General features: G+C 45.1%; 2 protein-coding genes across 5 annotated transcripts; one reads left to right on the forward strand and one right to left on the reverse strand.

Moving 5' to 3' along the window:
• Positions 1-545: 545 nt before the first annotated feature.
• Positions 546-16,651, reverse strand: LOC308627050 (uncharacterized protein; the record flags this gene model as incomplete). 2 transcript variants are annotated; one of them, XM_081252735.1, is made up of 3 exons in its annotated part: positions 11,506-11,577; positions 13,632-13,760; positions 15,510-16,651. In XM_081252735.1, one exon carries the CDS (start codon positions 16,649-16,651, stop codon positions 16,112-16,114), a length of 540 nt encoding a protein of 179 aa, XP_081108861.1. In that variant the 3' UTR covers positions 11,506-11,577; positions 13,632-13,760; positions 15,510-16,111. The 2 variants fall into 2 exon arrangements, with proteins under 2 accessions (XP_081108862.1, XP_081108861.1); XM_081252736.1 differs by lacking the exons at positions 11,506-11,577; positions 13,632-13,760 and adding an exon at positions 546-5,035.
• Positions 16,518-23,269, forward strand: ZBTB14 (zinc finger and BTB domain containing 14). 3 transcript variants are annotated; one of them, XM_081252733.1, is made up of 3 exons: positions 16,518-16,910; positions 19,260-19,343; positions 20,488-23,269. In XM_081252733.1, the coding sequence occupies exons 2-3, from the start codon at positions 19,341-19,343 to the stop codon at positions 21,832-21,834; spliced, it is 1,350 nt and encodes a 449-aa protein (XP_081108859.1). In that variant the 5' UTR covers positions 16,518-16,910; positions 19,260-19,340; the 3' UTR covers positions 21,835-23,269. The 3 variants fall into 3 exon arrangements, with proteins under 3 accessions (XP_081108859.1, XP_081108858.1, XP_081108860.1); XM_081252732.1 differs by lacking the exon at positions 16,518-16,910 and adding an exon at positions 17,598-17,924; XM_081252734.1 differs by lacking the exon at positions 16,518-16,910 and adding an exon at positions 17,940-18,007.
• Positions 23,270-24,084: the final 815 nt, after the last annotated feature.

Here is a 24,084-nt window from a genome sequence, read left to right on the forward strand (position 1 = left end):
GATTACTGACCTTTTTTAATTTTAAACTTCCTAGTAAATTCTGCTTCAAAAAAATATAGAAGTATACCTGCTTCCTATAGTCAGTGAAACAATGCAAAACCAAGAAAACCCTTCCAAGCTCTGCCCCTCATTTTTCCCATCCACCTGTCCTCAGGGACCCAGTTTTGATAGCCTGGTGTGTCTCTCTCCATATATGGGAAGGATAATTTTAGTAGAATGAGAATATTACTTAGCATCTTATCTTTCTTATTTCAGAGTTCATGGTGGATATTCACCCAGGTCAATGGCTATGAAGTGAAGTCATTTGCAAAATAGCTGCATGTTATCAGTCACTATTTGCTGCCTACTTAACAGCCATTCTCCCCTGCTTCCCTGTAAACAGAACCTTGATTTCATTCAGGTATTAAGTGAGCAGCAATGTGCTCAGGTAATGCCAGCCACTCCCCAGTCCCAAGGAATGAATCATGGTTGGTCTATAACGTAGGCACTCTGTCACTCATAGTCACCCATCCCCTTGTTTGCTTGTTTGTTCCTATACAGTTTTTATTGAATATAATATTAATACAGACAAGCACTGACACATGAATAATGACTTACTACCAAGCAACATATCCATATAAACATCACCCAGATCAAGATATAGAGCATTACCAGCAACTCAGAAGCCTGTCTCATGCATTACCCTTCCCCAAGGCAATCAGCATTTGCTGTCTATAACCATAGATTAGACTTGCCACTTTTGGAACATTATATAAATTGAACAATACTGTATACATTCTTTTGTGTCTTGATTCTGTTGTTCAACACTGTGTCTGGGAGATTCATCCATGTACATTTGTGCCCATTACATTCTCTCTTCATCATCCTGTCTTGAGTTCTTGAGCCTCTTAGGATCTCAGTTGACTATTGATTTCCCATATCAATTCTCCAACATGTGGGAGCAAAGTCATATCCCACCTTCCTCCGCCCCACCTACAGAAGCAGAAAGCTGACTACCTTCACCCTCCTACCTTCTTCTATTAAGCACTGCCTTGAACATCAGGACATCTTCCCCCTTGGCCAATCCCCTATTTTCCTGGAGCCATTGTTTACCTCTTCTTCCTTCTTTTACTTTCTCAAACCGGGTGTTGAAATATCTTACTTTGGTTATTTTTCATTGGGTGTCTGAATGTCCTTCTACTCTTTTCCCCATCCCCTCAACTGAGGGAACGTCTTCAATGCCCTTCTACTCAAAGTCAACTCTGATAACACTTTCTAGAAACATACCCGTGACAGAGACCACGTAGTTAGTATACATTACCCTGGAATCCATTACCTCTCCTTTTTCTCCAGTACAGCACATGGCTGCCCATCCCCACACTACGTTTCTTTATATTCTGGGCAGCTTGATGGGGCCATGTGACTAAGCCCTGACCAATGGAATCTGAGTGAACTGACCGCACATCATCTCCTTAGAGATTTGTCTTCTACTATTTTTCTTTCCTGCTTTTTTCTGACCACATATGTGGTACTGTGAGCCAGCTTTTACCATATAGATGAAGATAATACATTACATTCTAGAACAGCACTGTCCAAGCAAAATATAATGGGAGCCACAAGTGGGATTAAAGATTTTCTAAACAAAGAAAAAATGGATAAAATTAGATTTAATAACATATGTTACTTAACCCAGTGCATCCAAAATATTACTTCAACATGCAGTCAATATAAAGTTATTAATGAAATATTTGAATTCTTTTTTCATATGGAGTCTTTGAAAACTGGTATGTGTTTGTACATGTATTGCAGCGTGTCCTAGTTTGAACCAGCCACACTCCAAGAGCTCAATAGGAACTCATGGGTAGTGGATGCCATATTGGACAAAGCGGTTCTAGATCATGGCAGAACAAGAGGGCAGAAGGAAGTTGGGTCTCTTGTGTAGACCTGCCCAGCCTCCCTGGACTATCTGGCTACAGCTATTATATGAGAAATAAATTTCTACCTTGTTGGGGCCAAGGTTTTTTTTTTGAGTTTCTTCATCACAGAAGCTTAGCTTGTATCTTTACTAACAGTCATATTCACATTTAAACACACACTGATAGTACTTACACCTTCTTTGAAAACTCCTACATTCAAGGCAGCTAGAAGCTTTATACAATATTTAAAGTTTAAGGAATTGTAACTGAAGAAGCTCTGGAAATAGCACATGGGGGAAATAGCGGGAGAGCCAGATATTCCATGGTAAACTAGGTCCCAACCCCATCTCGTTTTCATTTTACAGTTTTCTATTAATCCCATGCCTTCATCTGCTTCTCTCTAACATTTTTGTTTGGAAAATATTTTGTAAGAACTGTTTAAGACAGAATTAAAAGTGATACACTGAAAATGGGATAAAGACCCAAAGAAGAGTAAGTGAAGCACAAATAAAGTTGAGGTACTTTAGAGGTCAGGCGTATGAAACTAGGGTAAATTGAATTGTTTAAAAGAGAAAATCATGGGACTTCCCTGGTGGAGTAGTGGTTAAGAATCCATCTGCCAATGCAGGGGACATGGGTTCGAGCCCTGGTCTGGGAAGATCCCACATGGCACGGAGCAACTAAGCCCGTGCGCCACAACTACTGAAGCCCACGCTCCTAGAGCCCATGCTCCACAACAAGAGGAGCCCCTGCTCGCTGCAACTAGAGAAGAGCCCACGTGCAGCAACAAAGACCCAATGCAGCCCCCCCAAATAATAATAATAAATAAAAATTTAAAAAATAAAATAAAAGAGAAAATCATTGAAGCAGATCACTGAACTTTCAAAAACATTGAAAAGTTTTGCTATATTCCAGATAGCGGGCTGGACCAACAAAGACCGGGCCACCAAGAAAGACTTTTTGTGGAGAAGACACCGGAGCTGAGTCTGAAGCATGTGTAGACGCGAGTCAGCTGACATGGGGAGTGGAAGAGTAGTGAGAGACTTTCGCAGAAGGAGACGTATGTGCAAAGTCCCTGGGTGAGTACCAGCATAGACAGTCTGGAGACCACAGGCACTTGTTTTGACGAAAACACAGAGTGCAACAGCGGAGAGTGGCTGGAGGTGAGGTCGGTGCAGTATGTAAGGGATGGCTTTCAGAAGGCTTTGAGGTCCATGGCGAAGAGCTGCACTGTATCTTGTCGGTGCTCTGGAACCTCTAGACGTTTTCAGTGCGGTGTCTCAGAGGTGGTTGGTGGTGATGACAAGATCAGATGTGCCTGATAACGAGTGTGACATTACAGAGGTGGAACTGATATGATTCGATGGCCAATTATAAGGAAGGTGAAAGAAATGGTGAATTCAAGAATGGGGTTAAGGTTTCTGATATTGGTGATAAAGTGACTTCTGGTCCCTCAAGTTGAGAAGGACATAGAGGGTTTAGAGAGCAGGATGACTGGTTCAGTTTTGGGAAAATGAAATCTAGAAAGTTGGTAAATTTATCCAACCAGGGAAAAAGAGCCTGAGACACTACCATGGGGGAGATCAACATTTAAGTCGGAGAGAGGGAGAGCGAGAGAGACAGAGAGAGAGGGAGATTGTAAAAGCCAAGGGAAAGGACATTTCAGTGCAAGTGCTATTAGGCCTGAGGACTAGAACGTGTCCTCTGGCTTTAGCAATAAGGCAGGTGATAATTTGGAGAGGGGTGTTCACTTGGGGTGGCCGGGGCGGAAGCCGGGTACAAGTGAATGAAGGAGGGAATTGAAATAAAGTGGGCATGATTGTCACAGACCACGCTTTCAAAGAGCTTAACTCAAGAAAGCAAACGGCCCTCAGAACACACAAGGGAGGGCTTTTAAAAAATAATGGATTATATAAGCATTCTATGCTGAAGAAATCCTCAGTAAAATGGAAGAAAGTTGTATCTCATAGAAATGCTAATCAGCGGAGCATCGTCCAGGGAAAGATCCCTCTTCTACTGAGATGAGAAGAGGAGATCACTTGTGGCGGCAGTGAGTCTGCAGAGCAGGCAGAAGGCAGGGACCCGAGGGGTTCTCTATTCTCTCTAAACTGAGGGAGGACCTTTGCTGCATGAAGGTGGAGGCTGCTCGCTCTGGATCTGGGGTGGCACCCACCTTCTCAGTTGCGACACTTTCTCCCGTGCTTCTCAGCTGCCTGGGGGCGGCGCCACAAAGATTAGAAGAGTTGGGTTGATTGAGGGTTAGGGCTGTGCTAGGTAGATTTGGGGGGAGAGATGGGCAAGGGAAGTGAGGGTTTGGGGGAAAAGGTAATTAAATAAAGTTTCTTTGGAGCGTCATAGGATAAGGAGCTTAGTCTTGTTCAACGTCTTCATTCTATAAAGGGAGAGGATGAAGAACTTGTCCAAAATCAGAGCTCGTTGCTGGTAGAGTGGTGTCCAGATTTAGAACTTCTGACCCTCTGTCTCTTCCGCTGCACAAACTGAGGTGTTTCTGTGCCGGCTGTTCTCTGCTGCATCCTTGCCCTCGGGCACTAACTTTCAGGGTGGATTATTAGAACACAGTCACCAAGCATCTGGAGGAAGGCAGGTTTGCTTTGCCTCTGACCTTGCTTCTGAGCATTATTGAGTCACTGGTTGCTCCACGCAGACACGGGCTGCTTGGATTTACATATTAGCATGTGGAAACCTTTCCTCTTTCTGCTGGTTTCGAGCAGACTTCCAGGAAGCACAGGGTTAGTACAATAGGGAAGGAAACTGGATAAGAGACAAAGCCCGTGACTGTAGAGTCCCCCCACAATGGAGAACTTCTAAAATCTTTTCCTGTTTTTCTCCAGTCCCCACATCGTCTTTTCTAGTGCCAATTCCTTTCATTCCACTTTAAATATTTCCCCTTTGATTTTACTGTCTTCTTTGTTACAAGAAGAAATCGTCGTTACTGGGATTATGGCTTTTGTGAAACAGCAAGGGACTGGCTCCGTGCTGATACTGTCACAGATATTTCGATCACCATCCTCGTGATCAGCTACTCGCTGAAAACGTTATCATCAAACCTCTGATCCAATCATTTCCCGAATTGAGTGTAGGCTCAGTCTCTCCCTTTCTCAGTGGTTATCAGGCTAAGTCTGAAAAAGAAAAGGACCCACTACCAATTAGAATTACTCTTAAATATGGGGGATACATATTTCAAGTACTTTACTTAAGCTTAATTACAATTATATAAATGATCTCAGATCACTATTAAAATCATTTCCAGGGCCTCCCTGGTGGCGCAGTGGTTAAGAGTCCGCCTGCCGATGCAGGGGACACGGGTTCGTGCCCCGGTCCGGGAAGATCCCACATGCCGCGGAGGGGCTGGGCTCGTGAGCCATGGCTGCTGAGCCTGTGCGTCCGGAGCCTGTGCTCCGCAACGGGAGAGGCCACAACAGTGAGAGGCCCGCGTACCAAAAAAAAAAAAAAAAAAAAAAAAAAATCAGAGTCCAAATCGAAAGGAACATTCTTCTGTCATTTTCCCATTTTCCCAGGTGTGTCCACTTTGCGATATGTAACCCCTTTAGTGTGGTAGAAAGAACACTGGTGACACTGAACAGAAGGGGCTAGCTCCCCCTTCCGGTTACCTGCCATCATGAAATAGCTTGATAGTTGCAGGGAATCCTTAGTGTCAGGTCAATTTTGAAATTATATGGATTCCAAGTTTACTTGAAACCCATCTTTCCCCACATTAGAGACACATTTGAATTCAAGAATGCCATCGTAACTTTTGGTTGCTTCTCTACCTGGAAACTAACAGGCTCCAGGAAGGAACTCAATAAATGTTTATTTAATAAACGAGGGAATGGTAGCTAACCAGGTACACTTAGGTTCACGCATCCTTTCATGTGAGTCTATGGCACTGGAGTAAAAGAATCTCTGTATTGTTCACCATTTTCTAAATATAAGGTTTAAATAATTTGTATGTATAGATTACTAAGAGATTTCTCCTCCAGTAGGAGATTCTGGATGCTTTAACTGAAATTCATCATGCTGATACAGATGTTAGACCAGATAAATATTATATTTAGAGGATGTGTATTGAATGCATCTTAGCCTCGTTTTTCCCTTATTCTCTTGGCCATCATTGCAGTGCACTGTAACTATGAAACAAGTATATAACCTAAATGCACACAGAAGGCAGAAAATGATCATATCAAAGGAAAGGCATTTGTGGATTACCTTTGCTGTGCCAGGCACTATGCATAAATGGAATTATCATTAAAAAGTCACAGCAATTCAATGACGAGGTAAATTTTCACTTATCTACTGTTTTGCTTGGGAGAGATTTTTTTTTTTATGCCTTTAGGTCACACAAATGGTAGCAGAATTGACCTTCAGACCCAGGTTGATAAAATTTCTAACCCCATACTATTTTCATTGTCTGAAAGTAAAAGCAACGTTAGAGAAAAGGGCATCTCTATCAAATGGAATTGGTTAAAGGCGTGGAAGAAACCGCAGGAACTACAGACATCAAATGGAAGACAGAGGATCATGGTTTTTTAACAGAACCAAACAAAAGGTCACATTTGCTTGTCCATCCCGGCAATGAGATCCTTTTGTCAATTGTCAGACACATCACCTCTATTTTCTAACTTCATTTGTTTTATTTGGTTTGTTGAGGGGAGTACAGAGAGGGTAGCCTTGTCAGGGAGTCAGAGGATTCCAGCATCCGCAGGGCCACTTGGTACCTGTATCATCCTGGACTAGTCATTTAGCTTCCGAGTCTTGTTTTCTCCATTTCTAAAGTATCAACTCGGGCTTCCCTGGTGGTGCAGTGGTTAAGAATCCACCTGCCAATGCAGGAGACATGGGTTCAAGCCCTGGACCAGGAAGATACCACGTGCCACAGAGCAACTAAGCCCATGTGCCACAACTGCTGAAGCCCGCACACCTAGAGCCCGTGCTCTGTAACAAGAGAAGCCACCACAGTGGGAAGCCTGTGTACCACAACGAAGAGTGGTGCTCGCTACAACTAGAGAAAGCCCGTGCAGCAATGAAGACCCAATGCAACCAAAAATAAATAAATTAAAATTAATAAATTAATTAAGAAAAAAGAAATATTGACTCTCCCAATCCAATGCTCTCCCCAAAGCATTCTTACATGCAGGGGACACACGTGAAATATACATGGGAATATTAATTTCATAGCACTGTACAAAAATCATAATGACCACCTCAACTAAAGGCTACTGAGATGAATATTTGCTTTTCTAAGACCAGCAAATATAAGAGAAAAAAGGACTTAGGATGCATGACGGAGTCTAGAGATCATTTGGATTCTAGTTCAATCTGGCTGCTGTGGTGACTGATTTTGGATATACTTGATTACTGTCCTTTCTACTCCACAGGGGAATAAATCATTTTATGAGTCTTGATTGCATTTAATACCTCGACAATAAAAATGAGAACTTTCACATGAAGTGTTGATTTACTTGTGACTAGAGCTATAGCAATTTGGACCAAGTTACTGAATTTGATAGCAGAAGAAATATAAGCATGCAGCAGTGGGTTGTTTCAAGTGAAAACAACTGTGCTGCTTCCAGAAACATTTGGCAAGCGATTTGTGTGGGGATAAAATAATAACAAAGGTAAAAATGAGCAAATGACAAGCCAGTTATCAATGGATGCCCTGTTGTGTCATGAAAGCTGAAAGATATCCGGCTGTGATTTCAGGGTCATAATTCCTTCTTGTGACTGCATGCAAATTAAGGAAGAGTTGGCTAGACGTGACCATATCAAGGAATTTATGAGTCAGCATCAATAAATAAAAATGCTGACTAGGAGACTAAATAATTGCTTCTATTTCCTGTCTAACTGCCTATTCTTAAAGTTATGTCAGAATCATAAGTAATGAAATCTGAACAGTATGCATGCATGCCCATGACCTGGATTGGAAGTTCAAAATAAAGCCAGCATTCCACATGAAGATTTTTTAAGATAAGTTATCAGATATCACCCATCCCATGGACCTTTATCTATTAAAGAAGATATCATAATCTCCCTCTTGTCAGCAGAGAAAAATCAAAGAATTATTTTTAGCTGAAATCTCAGGTACTAGAATATTTTCAGCTTCCAGAGATTGCCAGGACGTTGTAAGGTGCATTTGGAAATTTTTGTCTTTGGGGAAGAGAGGATTGTTTGGGGCCAGAAACAAATGTGTCTCCTCATGAATTTCAAACATTTTGCAGTTTGCTTCCCCTAAAATACAGATGTGATAAAGGCCTTTCCCTTTGAAATATGAGAAACAAACTTTGGCAAAAAGGTTTTTTTTTAAGGAATATTAGAAATGAAGTGAAACTTATATTGTGTCTTAGCCATTATTACGGTACTTACTACCATCAGAGTCATGATGACTGTCTCTTCTAAAACATTACCAGGACCCTACCTAGTATTTAATTGTGAACTTATTAATCTATTGAGGGTGACTTTATTTGCAGCTACAATTTGCTACATCTTTTTTTTTTTTTTTCCAGCAACTGACCCCTTTGTTCTGGTATCATGAGACTATTTTACCTCTACCACACCAAATTCTCCACCCTCCTCCCCCTCCAAGACTAAATTATAATTTCCTTGAGGGCAGGATTATGTCTGTGTTGCTCATGGCTATGTCCTCCATCCCTTATGCATAGAAGGTGCTCAATGTGCATTTGTGAAGTGAATGACTGAATTGAAGCAGGATCCTCTTTTCTTTCCTTTTCTTTTTTAATTGAAGTATAGTTGATTTACAATGTTGTGTTAGCTTCTGGTGTACAGCAAAGTGATCCAGTAAAAAATAAATATATATTATTTTTCATATTCTTTTCCATTATGGTTTATCACAGGATATTGAATATAGTTCCCTGTGCTATACAGTAGGGCCTTGTTGTTTATCTATTTTATATGTAGTAGTTTGTATCTGCTAGTACCAAGCTCCTAATTTATCCCTCCCCCGCTTCTCCTTTGGTAACCATAAGTTTTTCTCTGTGTTTGAGAGTCTGTTTCTGTTTTGTAAATAAGTTCATTTGTATCATATTTTAGATTCCACATATAAGTGATATCATATGGTATCTGTCTTTCCCTTTCTGACTTACTTCACTTAGTATGATAATCTCTAGTTCCATCTATGTTGCTGCAAATGGCATTATTTCATTCTTTTTTATGGCTGAGTAGTATTCCATTGTGTGTGTGTGTGTGTGTGTGTGTGTGTGTGTGTGTGTGTATCACATCTTCTTTATCCATTCCTCTGTGGATGGACATTTAGGTTGTTTCCATGTCTTGGCTATTGTGAATAGTGCTGCTATGAACATAGGGGTGCATGTATCTTTTGAATTATAGTTTTGTCTGGATATATTTCCAAGAATGGGATTGCTGGATAATATGGCAATTTGAATTTTAATTTCTTGAGGAACCTCCATACTGTTTTCCATAGTGGCTGCACCAGTTTACACTCCCAGCAACAGTGTAGGAGGATTCCCTCTTCCAGTTGGAGAAATTTTTATTTCAGTTTTTCACTGAGTTACTAAGGTGAACGTGAAGTCCTTATGACTGAGAAAACAATTTACCAATATACTTTTTTTTTGTCCCTAAAAGGAAACTATAACTTTAGCTCACCAGAACTAAGGTTAAATACTTTGCAGTTTTTTTGAAATGTTTTAATAATATGTGGCATCATGATGATAATTTTGATAAATTAAAACATTAAATTCTAAAGCAAACTGATGACTTGATTCTATATGTGATCCATAAACTAGATAGCTCACTAAACATCAAAAATAATATAACATTGGGGCTTCCCTGGTGGCGCAGTGGTTGAGAGTCCGCCTGCCGATGCAGGGGACACGGGTTCGTGCCCCGGTCCGGGAAGATCCCACATGCCGCGGAGCGGTTGGGCCCGTGAGCCATGGCCGCTGGGCCTGCACATCCAGAGCCTGTGCTCCACAGCGGGAGAGGCCACAACAGTGAGAGGCCCGCATATAGCAAAAAAAATAAAAATAAAAAAAATAATATAACACATAGTTTACATATTTTAGGCTTATAATGTCAACATGATAGAAGACCAGTTTCAAAAAGTAGTGGGAAAAGAATCATAAACAGTTTGGGTCACAGAGAAAGGAATTTGATATAAATAGAATTTGGTAGATATTTCTTTCTAGTATTATTAATAGGAGATTTTGTGTGAATTGCAGTTGCAAATTAGAAAAGTGTCATTCTTTTGGAGTGCAATAGCTCAGACAGCCTGGAGTGTCATGTGTCCAGACACTGTCACTGAGTTGGAGAAGGGTAATTGACAAGCATCAGCCCATATGTTGGATGAAGAGCTGTACCACACATCGAAAGTGTTCACCTTTTTTAAAAAGAAAGCCCAGAGGATACCAATTTCAGCTTCAGTAACATGCTAGCTCAAGGAGAATAAACTATTTTTAATGGTAATATAAGAATAAGTGTTTCACTTTAGCAGATGAAATATTCTTTGCTCAAGGACAAAAGTCAAATCTTAAGGTTTGTTCTCCAGAAATGAAGAAAACTCTCAAGTGTAGATCAATGCTCTACTCTGTTGTAAATCAAGTAGCTGAGCTTGCAACTGACACAAGGTAAAGAGAAGAAAAAAAATGGCAACCAAAATTTTTCTGAGGTTTTAGGAATGCCGGCCTATAAGAAGATAACAGCATTCTCTGACAATGGGGAAGATGACAGCAGGGAAGAGAAGGAGTCTTGCCCCTGATATTCTAAAATTTAAAAGATACAAAACATCCTCATAGAGATGTTTTAGCGTAACACAAATCACAGAATTGGAAGAAGGACCAGTATTGGTATTGAAGCATATAAAAAAGGTTAGGAGATAAATGATGAAAGTACAGCTCCATAATAGCTAAATTCAAAAATGCCATGGGTAACCCTGGATCCTGAACCAAGAAAAAAAAAAAAAAAAGGTATATATATGCTGTAATGGACCTTATTGGTGAAATCTTGGATACGGGCTGTGGATTAGATAATAGTGTATCAATGTTAAATGCTTGATTTTCATCATAATACTGTGGTTATGGAAGAGATTGTCCTCTTTTTTAAGAACACACACCGACAGATTTAGGGAAAGGGGGCATAATATCTGTAACTTACTCTTAAAGAATGGTTCAGAAAAAAAAGTGTGTGAGTGTGTGTGTGTGTGTGTGTGTGTGTGTACATAGAGACTTAGAGGGGGAAAGAGAGGGGAAAGAGTAAGAGAGAGAGGGAGCCAGTGAGCAAATGATTAAACAAATGGGGGTAAAATGTTAACAAGTGGTAAATTTGGATAAAGGTAAACTGAATATAGGAATTCTTCTTACTATATTCTTTCAAAATAAGAAGTTACAAAATAAAAAAAGATAGGTCAAAAAATTCCCATATAATTAGAAACAAAATAACATTGATCACACTTGGATTATTAAATAACATGGGTTAAAAAAGGAAGTCATGGGCTTCCCTGGTGGCGCCGTGGTTGAGAGTCCGCCTGCCGAGACTCCGCCTGCCGATGCAGGGGACACGGGTTCGTGCCCCGGGCTGGGAAGATCCCACATGCTGCGGAGCGGCTGGGTCTGTGAGCCATGGCCACTGAGCCTGCGCGTTCGGAGCCTGTGCTCCGCAACGGGAGAGGCCACAACAGTGAGAGGCCCGCGTACTGCAAAAAAAAAAAAAAAAAAAAAAAAAAGGAAGTCGTAAAGAAACCTAAGAAATACATAGAACTGAATATAAATAAAACTACATGGAAGAATACATTGGGAAGGGGAAAGCAGTCCCGAGGAAGAAATGTATAGCTCTTTAAAACAAATGTATCAGAAAACAAGCAAGCTTATCACCAAACCAGCAACAAGTTTACCAATTTTTTTCCTTCTGGTTCTCCAACCACTTGGCTCTAGATGCAGGGGCAGTCATGCAAGCTCCCCTACCTTGTGGTTGAGGATAGAAAAAGGGAGCCCCAGTAAGGCAGAAGATGCCAAGGAGTCACAAAGAGGAAGAAGCCCAGGAAAGCAACAGCCATAAAGCTGTTTACAAATCCTAGGCTCACCTTCGAGCTGCACATGTGTGGATCTGATCCTAATCAGCACATTAAGGACTTTGAGAACTGAACCAGCAGATTGCTGCCCAGGTTCTGCACTGGCCAGTGCCTGAAAATACTTGAGGCACATCCAAATAGCATGCAAATATACCAAGCAAGAGCCCACAGAATGTATGTTAAAACCTGTGACCAGAACTTAACCTAGCTGAGTGTCTGCTAAAATTTAAAGAAAAAGAAATCAATTATTTTCCATAGGATTTCACATGGCCCAGAGTCTTGTAATGTAATATTTAAAATACCTAATACTCAATCCAAAATTACTCCATATGAAAAGACCCAGGAAATCTCAACTGACTTTTGAAAAGACAATCAACAGAAAGTAACAGTGAGATGACAAAGATGTTGGAATTAAATAACAAAACTTAGAGGCAGCTTTTATTAAAATTCTCCAACAAGCAACTATGAACATTCTTAAAACAAATCAAAAAACAGAAAGTCTCAGAAAAGAAAGAGAAAACTAAAAGAAAAAGAAAATGGAAATTTTAGAACTGAAATAGACAACTGAAATGAAAAATCTCACTGAATGGGCTGAATAGCAGATTGGAGATGACAAAAGGACAAATCAGTTAACTTGATGATAGATAACAGAAATTATTCAATCTGAACAAGAGGGAAACAAATATTTTTAAAAATGAAAAATATTATAATCCTAAGAGAAATTTTAAAAAAATCCAATGTCTATGACATTGGAGTCTCAGAAAAAGAGGGGAAAGAATGTGATGCTGAAAAAGAATGTGAAGAAATAATGGCTGAAAATTCCCCCAAATTAGAGAAATATATAAACCTACAGATTCAAGAAGCTCAGTAGATCCCAAATAGGATAATCTTAATAAAATGCATTCCCAGAAATATAACTAAAATGCTGAAAACTAAAAACAAGGAAAAAATCTTGAAAGTAACCAGAGAAAAATAATTACCTATACAGTAAACCTTTTTGTTTTGAAATAATATATATACAGAAGAGTTATCAAAAATATACAGTATTGGGCTTCCCTGGTGGCGCAGTGGTTGAGAGTCCGCCTGCCGATGCAGGGGACACGGGTTCGTGCCCCGGTCCGGGAGGATCCCACATGCCGTGGAGCGGCTGGGCCCATGAGCCATGGCTGCTGAGCCTGCGCGTCCGGAGCCTTGCTTCGCAACGGGAGAGGCCACAGCAGTGGGAGGCCCGCGTACCGCAAAAAAAGGAAAAAAAAAAAAAAAGAAAAGCCCTCTGATGGCTCTCACTATGCATAGCATAAAATCCACAGCCCTCACTATGGACCACAGAGCCCCAGATGTGCTGAGCTCCACCGTTCCACTGACCTATCTCATGCCCACTGGGCTCCGGTCACTCTGTCCTCCCACAGAGCCTCAAGCTACCAAGCCCCTCCCACCCTCTCGTTCATGCTGTTCTCTCGCTGCCTGAATGCTACCCGCAACCCCAAAGATGCCTGTCTTCCCTCATCCTTCTGGTCTCAAATGTACATCTCTGGAGAAGCTTTCACTGAGTTCTCAATCAGTATGAGTTCCTCTTTACCATAACACTCTGGGATGTGTAACTTTTCATTAGTAGCATTATCACAGTGTGCAATTGTATAATTATTTATGTGATTATATTTGAACGTGTGTATCCATACCTCTGTGTCAATAGGGATTAGATCTATTTCTTGTTCATTTACTGTGTCCAGTGTTTTCAGAGCAGCAAGGGGAGGGTGCTCTTGGCATTTGGTGGGATATTTTTCCTTGTGCAGGTGTTTTAGGTTTGGCTGCAATAACAAAGCATAAAACACAGTCTTCCAGTGCCTAACAAAGCAAGCATTTCTTTCTCACTCCTGGGTTTGTGGATGAGCTGTTGCCTGCCTGGGCTTGGCTGGGCTTGGGTTTCAGGTCAGCTTCATTCTCTGAGACCTGCTTGTCATTTGAGGGCCCAGACAGAAGAGGCAGTGGCAACCTGGGCCCAGTCCCCTCACGGCGGACCACACAAGCCCTGGCGGGAGAGTGGAACACAGGCTGCTTCTCAAAGCCTCTGTTCAGAACTCATGCACCCTCTTGTCTGCCCATCTTCCACTGGTCAGAGGGCCCAAGATCAGTGTGATGGAGAAATCAGCTCCACCCAAATGATCTAACATTACCAATGTCCCTTGGGGGCTGCTTCACAGCCACTGTAGACCCTGGAACCCCAGACTCCTGCCACAGGCCCCATATTCCAGGCCTCGCAATCCTAACAAGCAAGAGGAGGCTGCGGGCATCCCAGGTGAGGAACAGGTGTTCCCAGCAGAGTTGTCGGCCTGAGAGTCCCACGTACAGTGACAGCATTCCTGGCAGGAGAGGCAAGAAGACTTCCTTCAACGGCCTCGGGTCTGTGTATTTCAGAAAGGTCCTGACCCTCCCCCCCCATCAACCCCACAGTGTGTCCTTATAACTCCCCAAGGTATTGAGTTCTGGGCTGTCACTTATCTGTACGCCCATATTTATTGAGGGCCTAATGAATGCTGGGCGGTGCCCGGGTAAGGCTGCTGGGTTAAGGTGAGGTGCCAGGTCTGGGTCAGGCCCTTCCTTTGTAGTTTTCCATCCCACAGAGTGTCCCCTTTCATTTAGCCTCATGCCATGACTCCCATGAAGTAAGGGACAGCCAGGCAGAGACCAAGTGACTAGCACATAAAGCAAAGGAAAAGGAGGATTAATTGATGCAAAACCAAGATGTCATGGAACCTGTCACTTGAGAAATGCATTCTAGTGCTTGAGAACTCTTAGAAACTATTTTAATTGGATCGAATTCGTCAAATCCTGCGAAGGCTTTACCTAGCCATATGCAAAAAGACAGTCTTTACACAGTAGACAGATAAATATATGCCGAATGAGTGTATAAACCTACGCAATTAAGCGGTAAGGGAGCAGGGGGGTGCGTCAGACACACTGCTAAATGAAGTGACAGCTTTAGTGCTTGAGAACATAATCCTATGATAAGTACCATTACTATCCCCCTATGAAAACACAGACAGGATTGACGTGTAACTTTAAAAGCTGTGTAAGAAAAACCAGGCCCAGCATGGCGTCAGAGGGAACATGGCCACCTAGGTGTCAAGTGTGGGCCTGAACTCTGGTGGTTCCGGTTCTGCCCCTGCCACTTAAACCCGCTATCCACAGAGAGTTGGCAGGTCATTTAACACCATCAGGCTAGTATTAGAGCTAAGCACTTAACTGAGCATTGTTCCATTTAATCCTCACAATTCCCCGCTCTTATCAGAGAACAAGAGTGAGGTGTAGAGAAAAATAATGTAGCCTGTATTTGAGCTGGATAAGTCTGACTCTAGAACTGGTCTATTCTACCCTGCTTCATTCAATAGACCCACTAACCCCCATGCTTTCGTGAACATCAAAAAGGATGTGTATGAAAAGCACCTTTCGAAATACTGAAACCAACGTCAATTAGTACTACGAAATCACCTCGGACCGTACAGAATTTCTCTGGAATTTAACACAATCACAATATAATTTCTTTAACGTTTACGTACCTTATGTACCTGTTACAAGCATTATCTTCTGTAATCATCATACAAGCCCACGTGGACGGTCCTGCACTAATTTTTAGATTAAATTACGAATGTTCTGGCGAAACGCTATTAAAGCAAGTGTGATAAAGCCCCCCAAGCGACTCTACGAAGCCTTGGGGGACCGTCCAGCTTCTTGTGTGCAGCTGAGCAGAAAACGCGGGCGTAGGAGGGACCTCCCAGGTCCGTCACCGCGTTAGAGGGGACGCGACAATGCTTCCACAGTAGTGGAATCATTACTTTGCTGAATAGGGATGTAGGAAACAGTCTGAGTCATCCCAGTTCTCCGGAGGAGCTGCAAATGAAATCGAGCCCAGGTGCTCCACTGCCAGGGTTAAGCTACAGCCTCAAGCCCCCCTGACTTTTCCTTGCGAGTTGCCGGGGATATGAGGGAGCGTGGGCGCGCCCCTGGCTGGGTCCAGAGCTTTAGGGGTGATCCCTTTCTCATGCGGGACTGGGGGCGCCCCTTACATTCCAAAGGAAACGTCACTTTTTGCATTTGTTCTGCAAATGTTTACTGAGCGCCTACCACTTCCCCATATACAAAAATGGGGCAGCGGTACCAGCTAAGACCCAACGCCCGCAAGCGCGCGTCTCGCTGTCTCCGGTGTGCGCGGAGGGGAAGGTGCCCGGGTCGCCCGCCCTGGAGTCGCGGGAGAGCCCCGCAGACGCAGCACCGGGCCTGCGCGCGCCCGAAGGCGGCACTGCCCACGCACATGCACACGCACGGGAGCGCCGGGCTCCCGCGTCCTCGGGCTGTGCCGGCGCCGGGCGCGGGCGGGAGCTCCAGAGTCCGAGCGGGAGGCGGAGCTGCAGGCGGGGCGGGTGCCCGCGAGCGGCGCTCGTGCATTCGCTCCACTGCTCCCAAAGCCCCGCCCCAGCCCCGCCCCCCGCTTCTCCCGCGCGCGGGCTCCGCGCGCCCCAAGTCGCGCGCGTGCGCGCGCGTGCGCAGGCCAGGGCCCTCCGGGGGCGGCCCCGTAGACTCCAACGAAAGCGTCGCAAGGTCCCGGATTAACCCTTTCCCTGCTCACCCATTTAGAGGCCCAGTCGGGTTCCGTGCCTGCGCAAGCCGGCGGCGCGCCTTCCCCCTCGCCCGCACCGCGCATGCACGGGAAGGGGGGGGTGCCGGTGGGGGTGTTCACGGCCGGCTAGACATTCTGTGCTCGTGCAGGAGGAGGGCTCCTACCATCAGGGACGTGCACGATTCCCCACCCCGCCCCCTCCCCAAACTCCAAAAAAAAAAAAAAATCCAAAACACACTGCCACCCACCGTGCCCCCGCGCCCCGCGTCCATCCCGTCCCCGGCCTGCGTGCAGTGAGCGCGGGGAACCCACGGCAAGTGTCTGTGGCTGTGCCAGGCTGCAGGTAAGCGCGGGCCGGGGGTGCGGAAGGGGCCCGGGCCGGCCGCGAGGCGGGCGCGGGGGCGCGGGGGAGGCCGGAGGCTGGCGCGGCGGGGCTGCCCGGAAGAAGCGCGTTCTCGCCGCGCTCTGGGGCACCAGTCAGCGCCAGGATGTGCGGGCGGCCCCGGCGGCGCGGCGCGAGCGGGGCCGGGCGAGGGGCCTGGGCGCTCCGGGGGCCGCGCAGGCCGGCGAGCGGGCTCGGGCAGCGGCCGGGCGGCGGCAGTGGCGGCCCCGCGCGCGCGCTCGCCGAGCCTCGGCGGCGGAGTTCATGGCCGCCCCCGCTCGCACCGCCGCAGTGCACCGCGGTGGGGGTGGGGACGGCCCGGAACCCGGCGCCGAGCGCGGCCCGCCGGGCGCCGCCCCTCCGCTCCACGGGCTCCGCCGCGCCGCCCCCAGCCGCCCTCGGAGGAGGGGGCCGGGACCCTGGCGCTCGCACTCCCGGGAGCGCCCGCGGAGCTCGGGAAGCCGGCCGCGCGCCGCCCCCGCCCCCGGCCGCGGGAGGGCGGGGGAGGCCCGGCGCGAGCCGGCCGGGGAGTGCGCGGGGCGCGAGCTCCGGGCTCGCGGGCGGAGCGGGGCGCGGCGCGGCGCGGCGCGGGGCTGCGGAGCCGGGCCGCACGCCCGCTCTCGCTCCCCGCCGCCGGGGCCGCCGTGGGTCTTCCCTCCCGCGCTTGGAGCCGCGGCCCCAGCCCGCGCCGAAAAGCCGGATTCTAAAAGGGAAAGCGGCCCTGGCACCTCCCGGCTTCCCGGGCGGGAGCTTTTGTTCGGGAAGCAAGGCAAATGGCTTGATCCCGTCCCCCACCTCCTGGGCAGAAAGAGATGGGAGCGAGGCTTGGAGAGGCTCTGGAGGCTCCCTGGGTCCTCCGCTCCGTTCCCTGCTTCCTCCGCATCCCGAAGTTGCCAGCTTTCGACCGGGAAGTGGTGCCGCCGCCATTGTCGCGGCGGCCCCGGGGTCGGGGAGGCGGCCGTCGCCGCCGCTTATGTAAGTTCGGCTTTACAGGAGTTCGCTCCGGCCCTGCGCGGCCGTTTGGAGAAGCGTAATAAAGGGGCAGCTTCCTTCTGGAGGTGTGGTTGGTTTTCATCTTTCCCTCCACCGACAGGGATACTGGCCACGGGTATCTTCCAGTTTAACTCACCCGAACTTAGCATCTCAACAGAAAAAAATGGTCCTTAGAGATCTGGAGAGAGAGTGGGGGCCAAATAACACACTGACCAGACAAGGGAAAAAAAAAAAAAATCCAGCACACTCCTATGTTGCCATGGGTACTGTACACCACTCCTGGGCCTGGTCCATGCGCTTTTATCCTACAAGCCCTAGGGAGAGCGACTGGCAACTGTAGGAAGTGACCCGGTAGGAAGGTTTCGCCTGGCTGCGTTCCCTTGGGGGTGACTACAGGCTGGGGTGCATCCAGGAACAGGCAGAGTAGGAAGCATCCTTAGAAATAATTCTGCTCAACCCTCACACTTGGCAGATAAGAAAACAGCCTGCCACTTTAGGCAGCTTAACGGTGTTTTCACTTTTCCGTAGAGGGAATTTTGGAGGGTTTTCAGGACTCTGGTCATACCACACCCAAGTTTGTGTGGTCACCATTCAGTAGAGGAGACTTTATGTTTTTCAGGATGTTAGTCTGCCGCATGGAGTCCCTCTGGTAAAAGTTAAAACTCGCAAAAATCTAGAATCCTTGAGTTTCCCTGTAGGGATAGAGGCAAAAACACCTGGATTTCTCAAATGGAAGCTTCAAGACCAGAGTAGCTTAAGTAATGTATGTTACATCACACACAAGTGTGGATAGAAGAAAGCAGCTACTGTTCCTTCTCCAATGTTAAATGTTGGGTGTATGTACTTCTCTAACTTTGTCTATATTTATTAAAAGTATATATACTCTATGTTTATATGAGCCTAGAGAAAAATGTGGAAGGCTGTGTATCCAGCAGTAACTGGTAGGGGTAGGGGGCATTTACTGGCTTTTACTCTATCTGTGCCACAATCAACATCCTTACAAATATGGACACGGGCTTTGTGAGGGGAAATCCCTCAGTGGTTCTCCAACCCATCCTTCCCATTCCCGGCACACACCCCCTCCAGGCTGCAAGTGCTCCAGCCCTTACCTTTTCTCCTTCCTATCTGTTCAGAGCTGGACCTGATGCTGCCAGCCACCCTCCTCTCTGTTCCCAACCTGAAAATAAGTACAGGTGCCAATGGCAAGACAAAAAAGGACAGTTTCTTTTTAAAAATCAATTCTTGAAAACATTCTTCTTTAGAATTTGGGATAGGGGAAGAGCCTACCTTACTCTTGTATGTCCTTTTCTCTTGTAGGACTGGCGTGCCCCTGATCAGAGTTATTCTGATCCGAAGAATTTGGTGTTTAAAGCATTAAGATAATAGCCTGAGTTGTTCATGGTAACTATGACTTTGGATATTAAGTCCTGAAAATATTGTTTGGTGTTAGCTTTAAAATGTCTCTCTCGCAGTTATGTGTTAGCATTCTTTAGGGGACATATGTATTTTCCTCATATTTATACTTTGTTGAATAAAACAAAAAAACAATGTTTTTGAAAAGAAACACAACAGGACACATTATTTTAAAAAGATCACTTTAACACACGGTAGATGTCTTCCATGCCAGTTCTAGATTTCTTTTGCTTGTAAAACACTCGCAGCACTTGTCAAGTGCATCCAACTTGATGACACTTTGATCTGGATGGCAGATAGATCGGCATCCAGAGGGGCTGAAGCCTCTCGTCACTGTCTTCCCAAATGTCATCTGATTCTCTGAGGGTCATGTTAAACCTTGACACTTGTTCACAAGTGGCCCAAAACTGGTGTGGAAAAACTAGAAGACAACACTGAATGGAATGTTCTGGCAATGATATCCCTCTGGTTCTGTAGCAGCGATTTGTCTCTTCCGTCAAGGAAGCAGAACACTGAGAGCTGCTAGTTATTTTACTGAATCTTCCTCTGTGTGAAATTTTACTGAATCTTCCTCTGCGTGAAATTAGAGTAGACGCAGCAGATGGCACTGGTGGATGCTTGCCGGAGACCTGTTTCTTAAACCTTGAAGCTGAGTTATTTGTCATTATTACCGGTAGTTGTCAGGAAGCACGGGTTTTGGGGCTAGAGAACCTGGATTTGAGCCCCGATACTCCACTAAATAACTAGAATATTGGGCAGTTTCCTCAATTCATCTATAAAGTGGGGGTAGTAATACCTATCTCTCAAGGCCATCTGATCATTGCATTTGTGAAGACGTGGAAAGAAAAGCACGTAGCGCAATGCCAGGCAGGTATTATGTGCTTGGTAGAAGTTGCTGTTATTATGAGTAGGCAAATACGGAGTACAGTGAAGATAAGTAGAAGGAACAATATGGAAATCCCTAAGTTGGGATCCGTCTTTTCTCCTCATATTCTTGAACCACTCCTGACATTGACTTTCTGAAATTGTTAGGGACCGGAAATTGATCAGAAAATGAGAATCTCCCTGTATTTTCTGTATGGAAAAGTATTGTGCATAATTACCAAAGTATTTTTTTAAACATTTTTTGTAGGAGTTTTTCATCAGTATGTCTGAAACCATTAAATACAATGACGATGATCATAAAACTCTGTTTCTGAAAACCCTAAACGAGCAGCGCCTGGAAGGAGAATTTTGCGATATCGCGATTGTGGTGGAGGATGTCAAGTTCAGGGCGCACAGGTGTGTCCTTGCCGCCTGCAGCACCTACTTTAAAAAGCTTTTCAAGAAGCTTGAGGTCGATAGCTCTTCAGTAATAGAAATAGATTTTCTCCGTTCTGATATATTTGAAGAGGTCCTGAATTACATGTACACGGCAAAGATTTCTGTGAAAAAAGAAGATGTTAACTTAATGATGTCATCAGGTCAGATTCTCGGTATCCGATTTTTGGATAAACTCTGTTCTCAGAAGCGGGACGTGTCCAGTCCCGACGAAAATAATGGCCAATCCAAAAGCAAGTACTGCCTCAAGATCAATCGCCCCATTGGAGATGCTGCTGACCCTCAGGATGATGACGTGGAGGAAATCGGAGACCAAGATGACAGTCCCTCGGATGACACGGTAGAAGGCACCCCTCCAAGTCAGGAGGACGGCAAGTCGCCCACGACGACGCTCAGGGTCCAGGAAGCGATCCTGAAAGAGCTGGGGAGTGAGGAGGTGCGGAAAGTCAATTGCTATGGCCAGGAAGTCGAATCCATGGAGGCCCCCGAGTCCAAGGATCTGGGATCCCAGACCCCTCAGGCCTTAACATTTAACGATGGGATGAGTGAAGTGAAGGACGAACAGACGCCAGGCTGGACCACAGCTGCCAGCGACATGAAGTTTGAGTACCTGCTGTACGGCCACCACCGGGAGCAGATCGCCTGCCAGGCCTGCGGGAAGACGTTTTCGGACGAGGGCAGGTTGAGAAAGCACGAGAAGCTGCACACGGCTGACCGGCCCTTCGTCTGCGAGATGTGCACCAAGGGCTTCACCACCCAGGCCCACCTGAAGGAGCACCTGAAGATCCACACGGGCTACAAGCCCTACAGCTGCGAGGTGTGCGGCAAGTCGTTCATCCGCGCCCCGGACTTGAAGAAGCACGAGCGGGTCCACAGCAACGAGCGGCCCTTCGCCTGCCACATGTGCGACAAGGCCTTCAAACACAAGTCCCACCTCAAGGACCATGAGCGCAGGCATCGGGGCGAGAAGCCCTTCGTGTGCGGCTCCTGCACCAAGGCCTTCGCCAAGGCGTCGGATCTGAAACGGCACGAGAACAATATGCACAGCGAGCGGAAGCAGGTCACCCCCAGCGCCATGCAGAGCGAGACGGAGCAGCTGCAGGCGGCGGCCATGGCTGCGGAGGCTGAGCAGCAGCTGGAGACCATCGCCTGCAGCTAGAGGCGGGGGACCAGGATGCTCGGGGCAGGGATGCTCCGCCAGCATCCTGCATCCTGACCCATGAACGCCAGCCGCTGCATTTCGGTGGAAACTTACGGAGCATTGTACTCGCTGGACTTAAGGCAGTGCTTGGTTGGGTGTTTTGAAAACTTTTCAAGGAAATACCGTTCCTTGGTTCTGACCAAACAGTTTCACTGTCCCGTCTGGTGTCTAGTATTAATGTTGCCAGTAAGCACCCGCACCCCCTGCCCCACTTTTTTATGATTTCTCATTTTAATTTTGAGAACTCCTGTGTCCAGTTCAGAAGTGAGAGACTTCTGTCCCTTTTTAAAATTCCTCTCTCCGCTTGCTGCACCGGGGAGTGCACTGCACAGAGTGATAAATGAATGAATTGATTTCCTGATCATCACCATTCTATGTGACTTAGGGTTACAACAGCATTTTAAGAACTTTGGTAAAAGTACCTTGCGTCGACACAGAAAATACAGGTGGGTGGTTGACCAAGAACCCGGCATGCGCAGATGTGAAAACAAGTTCTGGGAATGCAAAATGGTCTCAGATTTATACACTTGGTTTGTTAATTTTCTATCACTGTTTTTCATGGTTTTTGTGGACAAATAATGGTTGCTTTGCTGAAGTGTTTTCTTCATCCCTTTTGACTGCCCATACCTGCCCCCCAAAGGTTTCATCACACGTCCCGAAGGCATGTTGGTGGTCTGAGGGCTGAGTTTTTTCATTCCTCTTACTTCGGGCATTGCCACTCTGCAGCCGACGGGGTTTGTGGGATGGACCAGTGATGAGAGGATTAGAAAAAGGAGTATGGGAATCTGGCTCTCAGAGACAAGGCTTGCACATTTGCAACAATTCCAAGGTTTCCTAAATCAAAGAAATTCCTAATTGATTTTGAAATTGGATTTTTGTTTAGGATCAAAATTAGGACAAGAATAGGTATGCCTGTTCGGATACATTTGTGTAACTTAAAAGAGTGTCGTCAGGCTTTTGGGCTCTCTGTAGCACGTGATTTATCCATAAAGGAGATGCAGTGTCCTTCCTTAAATCAATACATTTAAAATTTTTTAAGTGTGTAAATAGTACAGAAACGTTGGTCTTATGTATCTCAAGTACAAGTAGACAGCTGCACTTTTTTTGCACATTGGATTAAAGTTACTTCCATCGGCAACAAACATCCGTCTGTTTTTAACCAGTATTAAAGATTGTCAGACCAAATGTTTATGTTTTTGAAGTATATTTCATCACTGGTTACACTTTTAAGTGGAAGTTGACTGCCTTTTCATAGTTGTAAATGGAATTATAAGTGCTGTTCCAATTCTGGTGTATGAAACTTCTTTTTTAAACATTCTTTAGGGATATATTGAAATACCATCAATAGTTTGAATTATGTTCTGTAATAAAGTATTAATTATTTTAGAATGTACCATTTTCGAAAAATGTCAATTTTTAAAATTTATTTTTAGTTGCTAGGATTTTTCTTTAAAGATATATTAATTTCATTTCCTAGCTTGTTGCATTAACACCTGTAATTATAATTGTGAGAGAAATTTTATTTTTTAAATTGGTGTATATGTTATGCCCAAGACTGTAGGATGAAGATGCTACCTTTTTAAGAAACTTATTTATTGGTAAATGTTTAATTTAGTTTAAAACTAATTTAATTTTTTTTCTTAAAAGTTGATTATTTTCTCCTAAAAGTAGTCCTGTCACTGTGTTTATATACTATTAGTAGAAAGGGAACCGATCGCTGTTCCTAGACTGTTTTAACCAAAGCAAAGGAAAAATAATTTAACATCTTGTGGATACATACTTCAGCAAATCAGTTTTGGGGCCTTCGTTTTTGTATATAAAAGAAAATATACTTCTGTCATTCCTGTTTTCATTTTTTCTTAGCAACCTGTCACATACCCAGGTTTCTACTAAAGTGCATTTTCTATACTGTCTTCGTCCTGGTTTTACAGAATTGCAAGTTCACCGTGTGGCATTGACCCTCATTGAAACCACCTAAGCATGGTGGTACCCCAAAAAGAAAGCTTAATATTCAGCACTTTATTTGCATCATGTAAATATGTGTCATTTGTCCTATTTTGCATGAGAAATATATTTGTGTTGTAATTTCTGCCACCGGTGCTGGGTTCATCTGTGCATGTGTTCCTTGTGTTCTGGGCAACAGCAAAGTCATGACGTGGCAGCTGTCCTGTCTCCTGGTCATTAAGCCTGCCTCTCCCCACCCAGCTG

The sequence above is a fragment of the Mesoplodon bidens genome (genome assembly GCF_964165515.1).
Source record: "Mesoplodon bidens genome assembly, chromosome: 13".
Classification (NCBI taxonomy): domain Eukaryota; kingdom Metazoa; phylum Chordata; class Mammalia; order Artiodactyla; family Ziphiidae; genus Mesoplodon; species Mesoplodon bidens.